The following is a 10770-nucleotide window of genomic DNA, read 5'->3' on the forward strand; positions in this document are numbered from 1 at the left end:
ATGACTTAATTTGAATCATTTGAAATAAAATTGGTCGATTGATCACTCTCCTCGAGACGAGTACACATAGTTGATCATGTAATTACTATGAGATTAATTGAAATTGTCAGTGAACTTATCAATTCATCTTTAATTTTAGTTTTATCAATTTAGTTATTACAAATAATGGCTTAATTTGATTCATTTCAAATAAAATTGGTCAATTGATCACTCTAATCATGACGAATACATTTAGTTGATAATTTAATTACTATGAGATTAATTGAAATTGTAACTTTATCTTTAATTTTAGTTAAATCAATTTAGTTATTACTAATAATATCTTAATTTAAATTATTTCAAATAAAATTGGTCGATTGATCACTCTACTCGGGACGAATACACTCAGTTAATCATGTAATTACGATGAGATAAATTAAAATTGTAAGCGAACTCATTAATTCATGTTTAATTTTAGTTAAATCAACATAGTTATTACTAATAATGGCTTAATTTGAATCATTTAAAATAAAATTGGTCAGTTAATTATTCTACTAAGAATGAAACACTTAATTGATCATTTAATTATTGAGATTAATTGAAATTACTAATTCATCTTTAATTTTAGTTAAATAAATGTAGTTATTTATAATAATATTTTAATTTGAATTATTTCACATAAAATTTGTCAATTAATCATTCTACTCAGTACGAAATACTTAATTGATCATGTAATTACTATGAAATTAATTGAAATCATAATTAAACTTACTAATTCATCTTTAGTTTTAGTTAAATCAATATAGTCATTTCAAATAAAATTGGTCAATTGATCACTCTACTCAGGACGAACATTCTTAGTTGATCGTGTAATTAAACCATGAGATTAATTGAAACTATAATTGAACTTATTAATTCATATTTTATTTTAGTAATCAATTTAGTTATTACTAATAATGACTTAATGTGAATCAATAGATGACTAACATGCTACAACAGATGAGTAATCTGTTATAAATGACCAAACAAATAAAAATATCTGTTGAAAATGACCAAACAGATATAGACATCTGTTGCAACAAATGACTCACTTGTTGCAACAACTAATTCATCTATTGAAAATTATCAAACAGATATAGACATCTGTTGCAACAGATGACTAAGTTGTTGCAACATATGACTCATCTGTTGGAAATTACTAAATAGACAAAATATGTGTTGAAAAATAATTTAAAATGCTAAAGCTCAAATATTTTTTAGGAGAACTCAAATATTTTCCCCCTTGTCTAAGTTCTTGTCTTCAATTTTAGTTAAATCAATTTAATTATTATTAATAATTGCTTAATTTAAATCAACAAATGACTAACCTGTTATAAGCATTTATTGCAACAGATGACTAACTTGTTGCAACAAATAGGTGATCTGTTGGAAAATAATTAAAGTACTAGGGAACTCAAATATTTTTAGGAGAACTCAAATGTTTGTCCCATTGTCTTAAAGACTTATCTTTAATTTTAGCTAAATCAATTTAGTTATTACTAATAATTGCTTAATATGAATCAACAGATGACTGACATGTTGCAACAGATGATTCATCTGTTGGAAATTATCAAACAGATAGAAAATCTGTTATAATAGATGGGTTATCCATTAGAAAGTAATTAAAATATTAGGGAACTTAAATATTTTTAGGAGAACTCAAACGTTTGTCCCCTCGATCCTTTTGCATTTGATGTATGATACCTTATTTTTGTCTTCTTTACCTGTTTCATAAAATTTTTCATGTGTTTCACTTATTCGTTGTGCCCTTGTTGAAATTTTTAGAATTTTTTTAGGTCAAATTTTGTTCGTATATCACTTGGACATTACTTCATAGGTGATTTTGTAAGTATAATTATGATTTTTGTTGAATATTTTTTGGTATATTTGCTATTGCTACAATGGGTAGAACCTGCAATATGAATCCAATATATGAGTCATTTATTGCAACAAGTGAGTAATCTGTTGCAACATATGACTATCTGGTGCAACAGATGACCCATATGTTGGATTCATGTTACAAAACTATAATACAAATCCAACAGATGAGTAATCTATTGCAACAGATTAGTCATATATGTTGCAGCAGATTACTCATATGTTGCAACAGATTAATCAATAGTTGCAATAGATTAGTCAATATGTTGCAACAAATTAGTCAATATGTTGTAACAGGTTACTCATCTATGCAACAGATTACTCATCTGTTGGATTCACGTTACATGTTTTATCTACTGTTGAAAAAACAGCAGTAGCAGATACACCCAGATGAGAAATTCAACTAAAAATTATAATTTTACTTACTAAAATTACCTATAAGTAATTCCCAAGTGATAGACGAATAAAATTTGACCTAAAAAATTTTGATCAAGTAGCAATAGTAGCGGTAACAACAATGTTCAACAACAAGAAGATGATGATGATGAACAAGAAGAGATGATAATGAAGAACAAGATGACGATAATGAAGAATAAGATGATGAATAAAGCAACAACAACAATGAACAACAAAAATCACGAAGAGAGAGAAAACTCCAATAAATGAGAAGAGAGATAAACGTGCATTTTTTTTCCTCCATTTCTAGTTATATTAGGTTTTACATTGGATCAAAGTGTAAATTAAAAAACTTGTGGGTTATTTTTAAACTTTTCTTACTTTTTAAATTTTTAATAAAGTAATTGTCACCTCCACTCAATTATTAAGACTTGTGTCACCCACACTTCATTTTAAAACTCTTTTGTCACCTAGAGCCCAAGGCCCTTAGACTTTATCATCTACATTATAATATACTGATAGCGGAAAGACTGTTAAAAGTTGAATTATCAAAATATCTATCAAAATTTAGTTGACCATTTCTTCTTTCTCTAAAAATAAAAATAAAAAGTTCATTGCATCAAATTATAAAAATTACATTAAACTTGATACATAGTACTCCCTCCATCCATATTTACTTATCCATTATTCACTTAACACACACCTTAAGAAAAAAAAAAAAGGGTAGTCTGGTGTACTAAAGTTTCCGTTATGCGAGGGGTCCAGAAAAACGATAAATAATATGAATAATTTTACTATATCTTTGAATATAATAAATTCAATCTGTGGAAAATGCTTTGGATAATGAATAGTATTTAATAGCAAAGGTAAAATTGACACAAAATTGTAAATATCTATTGATTTCCTACAATATTTGTCCAGTTTGGAAAATCAATGAATAAGTTACCCTTTTCTATCCATTTTACCCTTATTATTAAGAGCCCGTTTGGATAAGATTAAAAAAAAATAGTTTTTTTTTCGCTTTAAGTGATTAAAAACTTAAAATAAGTGCTTATAAATTAAGCAGATGAGTGTTTGGATAGAAGTACTGAAACTGAAAAAAAGATGTTGATGTGTTTGGTAAACAAGTGATGTTAAACACTTTTTTATTGTTAAAATGACTTAAATATCCTTAAAGTTGTTAACACTATAAATAAGGTGAATTATTTATAATTTTAAATTCTAAAATAAATATTTTGAACAAATCTCGGATGTAATGATGAATTCGATGAAAACAAAGAAGAAAGATGAAGAGGAAATTGGAGTGAAGAGATGAAGAGAAGCGACAAAGAGAAAAAAAAAACTACTCCCTCCGTTTAAAAAAGAATGACTTACTTTTCTTTTTAGTCCATTTAAAAAAGAATGACACCTTTCCCTTTTTAGCAACTTTTTAATTTTAAATTTCCATGTGGCATGTTTAAGACCACAAGATTGAAGGACATTTTGGTACATTTGACATATCTTTAATTTAACACCATAAGATTTAAAAGTTTCTTTATTTTCTTAAACTTCGTGCTAAGTCACATTCTTTTTTAAATGGAGGGAGTATATATTTAAGGGCTACAAGTTTAAGATATTATTGGAATTGGAGGAAAATATAAGGGATAAAAAGGTAAATATTTTGGCCAAACCTAAAAAAATTTTAATGTAAGAAGTAAAAAGTTGGGGTACTCAGCTTCTCACTTTTTGATTCTTTTAATCAGTTTTTAGCTGTTTTAATCACTTTTTAATTTTACCAAACACCTTAAAAAGCTAAAAAAAAAAGATTAAAAGTTGGTTTGATCATATTTTAATCCTATTCAAATGGGCTCTAAATGTATATTGATCACTCAAAATGGGTAAAAACTATTTTACCCTTGTTATTAAATCCTATTTATCCGTTGTGTCCCACAACTTGAAAATTCAAGATTATTCGATCGGCTAAGATGGATGGTGAATTTTATTTGATTAGTCCATTTACTGTTGCTTTTGATCCTTCACGATCGCCTCATTTTAGGATTGTTTGTTTCAAGAAAGAATCAACGAGAAGTAATTACTATTTTGAAGTGAACGTGTGTCCTAATGTGTCCTTGGGGATCTTCTCAAATGGGGTTGTCATTGGGTTTCCATGAACACATTTGTTTCGATATCAATGAGGGACGATGATGCTAATGGCACTGCCATTTATTTATAGAGTTCATAAAGTTTCATGGCAAATTGGTTGCCTTTGGCAAATGGGAAGGCACGTTCTACTCTGCCAGATGACCTGAATTGGAATTTGCCTGAGCTGGACGAGGTAACTTTAAGTGAACTCAACAAAAGTATAGTCTTGCTGCTAATCATCTTTTGAAAGATGTGCTTCGTGCAATTACAAAGCAAGAAGGGACAGAGCAAGGCCAACCATATGATCTAACAGACCGCAAGTTCTCTGTAGTTGCTAGTCAGAGGTGAAAAGGAAGAGGACACTATAGTACTGGCAGCCGTTTTTGGCAGACCGTTTCATTTAATTTGACACCAAGAGAGGTTAAAATTGTTCTTAACCGGGATGTGCCGGGCGATATATCAGGAGATGCATGTTGTAATTGCCTTGGTGCTCATCAATTCATAGAAACTCGATCAACTATTTGACAGTAATATAGGCTTCCTTTTCTTTTTTTTTTTTCCTATAGTGGGGACGTTAGCTTGAAATATATCATGTTTAGAACTCTGGGTTCGTAATCAAAAGTTTAGCTAAAATTCTTGGTTTGTGTATCTACATCTCTAAGAAGAACAATGTCTTGATCACATGTAATAGTTTAAGATAAGATTGCCCGGAAAGAAACTTCAACTAGCATTGACTACACACTACAAGATATACACAGTTAACAAGTCTTTTGTAATTTCCACTTGAAATTAATAAGCATATACAATTCAGAATACTATATCACATCTTTGAGTAAATAATTCAATTCTTTTGCCAATTCAGCATCTAAAGTGTCTGTGTTAATACAATATAACTGGCCAGCAGTGACGGAACCAGGAGTTTTATTGAGGTGTCAAAATATAAAAAGAGACACAAAAAAAAAAAAGGGATTTAATGTATAGTATTTATATATGAAATTAAATTTTAACCTAGCTAAACAGTGTACTTTTTCCTGACAAAGACACTCCTGGATATAAGATGATGCTGCCACTGCTGGCAAAAAGTCAACGAACATAGGAAGAAGTGAATTGTGTTCATGTTGGATTCTACGCATATACATAAATATGTGTGATATCTTGTCCGAAGATTCAACTAACCGAAAGAAGCCTTTGCTCATCATTCTCAAGTAAGGCTTGTCGTTCTTCAGATAGAGCATTGCCTGTTTCCTCAGTCTGTTGCAGCCTGGCATGATCCCTATCCCGTGGATATGTGAAATAGAGGAAGGAGTAGAAGAAGCAGCAAAAAGAAATTGGAATGCCTATTGCAGTGTACAGTGCCTTAGCAAGTGAGGCAGCGTTCTGTCTATCTGTTTCAATTTCTTCCGAGCCCGTTGATCCCTTTGGAATTGGTTTGAAACCAAAAATGTGTTGAGCCAAAATGCCAACTAGTGGAGGAGCAAATGACGATATAATTGACTCAAAAGAACGATCCAGAGCATAAATGCTTGTTCGAGCTCTTTCTGGAACAATCTCAGCAAATATTGGACTGCACACATATCGACGACGAGTACTTTTAGTGATCTTTCAGGTAAAATTTAAAAATCTGTAGAAGCCTCAATAATGAAGTTTGTAGTAGAGGAGGCAAAATGCTACAGATAGTAGTGAACTAAATCATGAAAGACCAACTCTAAGACGCCAAAGGTAAAAGCTCGAGTTTTGTGAATGCACCTAGATGTGCTCCTTAGCACGCACGCATATGTCCAAAATTGTCTATATGAGAACGTAATCAGGATGCAAAGACTGAATATAGCATTTTGAGAAGGGAGAATTTGTAGTGGTTTGACCAAAAAGATGAATAAACAAAGTCACGCAGAAGAGCAAAACATAAAAGAAGCTAGATTGATCTCGGGGTAAATTTCATTCATGGACACTTAACTTTGTATCTATTACCCAAAAGTCACTTTTCTTTCTTTCATTTTATCCATGGTCACTTAACTTTGTATCTATTACGCAAAAATCATTTTTCTTTCATTCATTTCATTCATGGTCATTAAACTTTACTACGACCATCACAAAAGTCATTATGACCGGATTTTACAATAATTCCATCAGAAAAATAACGTGACAACCTTAATTAGTTCTTAATTTTAAGTGAATATATAATGTATTACTCATATCTTGACCTTTTTTATATGTGTACAACCTAATTTTCCTTATGAATTATTTAATGAAAGAATACCAATTTCTTAATAGATTAGATTACCTAATGAATACTATTTACATAAAAAAATTTGGTTGATATTCTTATGAAATATTTTATAATATTGCATTCATCTGCCAAAATAGTTCATCGAAAAAGAGTGATAAACAAGATAAATTTTTCAAAACACATAAAATAGAAATACATGTATGATTTTATTTTTTTAAAAAAAATTATTTTAATTCTTTGAAGATAAATCAACATACTAAAGATAGTTTTAAAATAAAATCTTTTAATTGTGTCATTGACTAAGTATTGTCAAAATTTGTATGAATAATGTTATATTAACGTACAATTTTGTTAATAAAAGTTATAAAATACTTTAATAGATAAAGAAATTATAAGATATCTAATTTTTATATTTATCAATTAAATTAATTAAACAATATGTAATTTATCAGAAATTGAATATTATAATAAAAAATTTTAAGAGAATTAATCAATTAGTCAAACAATTAAAAATACAAAGACAAACTCAATAATAGACTAGTTTATCATATTATTATGATAAATCGAATGCAAAGGCTCAAGTGACAAGAAAAAGAATGTATGAAAAAAATAATTTTATCAACTACATGTCACAATTTTAGAGGGAGAGAAATAATTTTATCAACTACATGCCATAATATTAGTGGAAAAAATAAATTACCAACACATGTCTCAACTTTAGAGGATGTTAAGAATATATAAGAATAATTTTATTTCATAAAAATATCAACCAAATTTTTTTATTGAAAATAGTTTTCATTAGGTAATCTAATCTATTAATTAGAAATTGATATTCTTTCATTAAATAATCCATAAGGAAACTTGTGTTGTATATATTAAAAGGGTCAAGATATGAGTAATATATAATTAAATTAAAATTAAGAACTAATTAAAGTTGTCATATCATTTTTCTGATGGAATTATTGTAAAATCCAATCATAGTGACTTTTGTAATGGTCGGAGTAAAGTTAAATGACCATGGATGAAATGAATGAAAGAAAACTTTTGGGTAATAGATACAAAGTTAAGTGACCATGGATGAAATGAATGAAAGAAAAGTAACTTTTGGGTAATAGATACAAAGTTAAGTGACCATGGATGAAATTTACTCATTGATCTCGAGTGTTTTGAGATCAATTACACATTAGGTACGAGTTCAAATTATGAATATATATGATAGAATCCGAGATTAACTAAAGTAGACAAGTGAAACTAGCAAATGAGCACAGCAGCATATAAAGGTGACAACAGCAATTGAAAGTTGTTTATGTGTAAGCATGGTATGTGAGATGAAATCTCAGGGTAAAAGTATTTCAGATGAAGCTTTCGTTTGAAGCTTAAAACCAGCAAGAGTCGGCATATGTCTATCTAATACATTGTTGTTAAACAATTCGCTTGGTTCCTATTCAAACATTCATGTAATAGTATTTGATAATATGATGGTCCAAGCTTGCACGACTAGGTGAACTCATTGTCCATAATTTTGAGACAATCCTTAAACTGAACCTTACGCTGCAATGAGAAATTCTTTGGAGCAGATAAAAGAGAGCCAATGATGATATTTGAACGAACGGAAGAACAAGTTGGAAGAGGAGATAAGTAGCAAGGACGGAGCACTAATAGGTGTTGTCTACCAACTGGTTCAGAATTTAGAGTCCAACTTCACAAGGGTTATGTAAAGCAACTCCCAGATTTAGAGCACACCACGAGATTATATGACCATGTGAAGTCAGTTCATAGTTTGTTTGGATACTAGTATTAGTAATTAATACACTATTTAGTTACTCGTTTCATGCTGTGTGCCATGGCCATATTTTCAACCTTCAGGGAGTAGCTCGTCATTCCTACTTCACCGCACCCACCCCACCTCATCCGCATGCAAAAGGGAAGAGGACAATCTGCAAGTATTCTAATATATGATACAGTGGACACAAGGAGACATACTTGTTAGTTGCTGGAGCATTCCACGATACGCATAATCCCATGATGAACATGACTAAGCCATGCACCAGAACTGATGAAGAATCATACGGCAATAGCAGAAGCAGAATTGCAGCTAAAGGAACTGCCGAACCAGAGCTTATTTGAGCTAGAATAATTCTACCAGAATTAGGCAAGTGCTTGCCCATGATATCCCCCATTATACCTCCGAACAATGCACCAAGTGACTGAGCAACATTAAACGAAGTCCAGAGGAAGGCTGTTGACTTGTGAGAAAAGCCAATAAGCTCCAACCACATAGGAGCGAATGACAATGCTGACCAGGGGAATGAGCCAGAAATCCCTTGGGCAATAAGTAATTGAAAGGAGGGAACTTTCATTACTTCTTTTGCTTCTTTTAGCAGTTGTCTCATTTCTTCTTGAAATGGTTGCGGTGGAGGTTGATTCTTTGCATTTCCATCACTATCAAGATAGCGGGGATCGGTGGCAAAGATCCGGACCAAAATTCCAACAGAAACACTTATTATACCAACCAAATGAAAGGCGATTCTCCAGCCCGGTATCCCCATGAATGATGTTTCGGCTAACAGCACGGATATAAGCCCTCCAAGGGTGGAACCAAAATTTGTTGTTAGTTGTAGCCATCCAAAAGCTGTACCCCGGTTACTTTCATTAGTTGAGTCGGCAACGAGAGATTGGATTGCTGGAGTGACTATTGCAAGTCCTATCCCATTCAAACCTCTACAAATTGCTATCTGTCAAACAGCATGAGATTGCTAGAGTATAACCATACAACTCAAATTCAAGAAAGGTAACACTTGAAGCTGCCTGCTAATAAGAAAGCCATAGTATGTAGATGGGTATACAAGATTAAACATAAAACAGATGAAAGTATAGAAAGGTTTTAAGGCAAGACTCGTAGTTAAAGGTTTTACACAGCAACAAGGTGTTGATTACACTGAAATTTTCTCAACGGTGGTAAAGATGACAACCATCAGAACCTTACAAAGCTTAGCCACAAAGAAAGGATGGCCACTATACCAACTTGACGTCAACAATGCATTTTTGCATGGAGATCTAAAGGAAGAAGTCTACATGAAATTACCACCGGGACTGTCAGTTGACCAAGAGGGACTGGTTTGTAGATTAAAGAAATCGTTATATGGTTTAAAGCAAACAAGTAGACAGTGGTATGACAAACTAACTGAGTCCTTGTGTTCAAGAGGTTTTGTGCATTCAGCCAGTGACTATTCCTTGTTTTATAGGAAGAATGAAAAGTCCTTATGTTTTGTTGTTGTCTATGTTGATGACGTTATCATCACTGGCACTAACATGTGTGACATCCAGGATCTCAAAAGATTCTTGCACTACCAATTCAAGATTAAGGACTTGGGAAAGCTACACTATTTCTTAGAACTAGAGATACTCTATACAACAGATGGTGCTTTGATCTCTCAGAGGAAGTTTGCTGCTGATTTACTCAAAGAATGTGATTGCTTGAACTACACCAAATTTTCATCACCATTAGACTCCACAGTTAAGTTGTATGCAGACAAAGGGAAATTGTTGTCTGATCCTTCTATATACAGGAAACTGGTAGGGAAACTAAATTTCCTTACTAACACAAGGTTAGACATTGCCTACAGTGTGCAGCATCTTAGTCAGTTTATGCATGCTCCCAGGGAACCACACTACCAGGCTGCATTACATGTGCTAAGATACATTAAGAATGATCCAACTTTAGGAATTTTTCTATCCAACAAACCAGACTACACTGTCTCAGCACACTATGACTCAGACTTGTTAAAACTCATGAGAATGCATTACGTAAATAACTACTAATCAGTTAGTTGGTACTGTTACATTGATTTGTTAGCTAGTGGATTAGGTGATCAGTTAGTCGATTCAGTTAGCCAGCTGTCAAGTTAGTGAGTGGGCCAATCAAGTAGTTAGGAGGTTGTTAGGAAACTTCTAGAAGACCATGTGTTAATCATGTGAGTCTATAAATAGGAGGTGACTATACATTGTATTCATTCTCTTTTACTCGATAAAAAAAACTGCATTCCCAATAACTTTGTTCCCTTATCTTATTTTTTTTTTGAGCTCAAGCTCAGCTGCAATGGCAGCAATATATGAATGTTGAGAGGTTT

General features: G+C 31.7%; 1 protein-coding gene across 1 annotated transcript; it reads right to left on the bottom strand.

Moving 5' to 3' along the window:
* Window positions 1–5164: 5164 nt before the first annotated feature.
* LOC107852957 lies at window positions 5165–9375 on the bottom strand (the record flags this gene model as incomplete). Its single annotated transcript, XM_047413297.1, is given in 2 exon segments — window positions 5165–5977; window positions 8624–9375. Coding segments are annotated over 2 exon segments (1149 nt in total), but the record flags the coding sequence as incomplete, so codon positions are not given.
* Between the last annotated feature and the right edge of the window lie 1395 nt (window positions 9376–10770).

Source organism: Capsicum annuum, chromosome 5 (genome assembly GCF_002878395.1).
Source record: "Capsicum annuum cultivar UCD-10X-F1 chromosome 5, UCD10Xv1.1, whole genome shotgun sequence".
NCBI classification, from domain to species: Eukaryota; Viridiplantae; Streptophyta; class Magnoliopsida; order Solanales; family Solanaceae; genus Capsicum; species Capsicum annuum.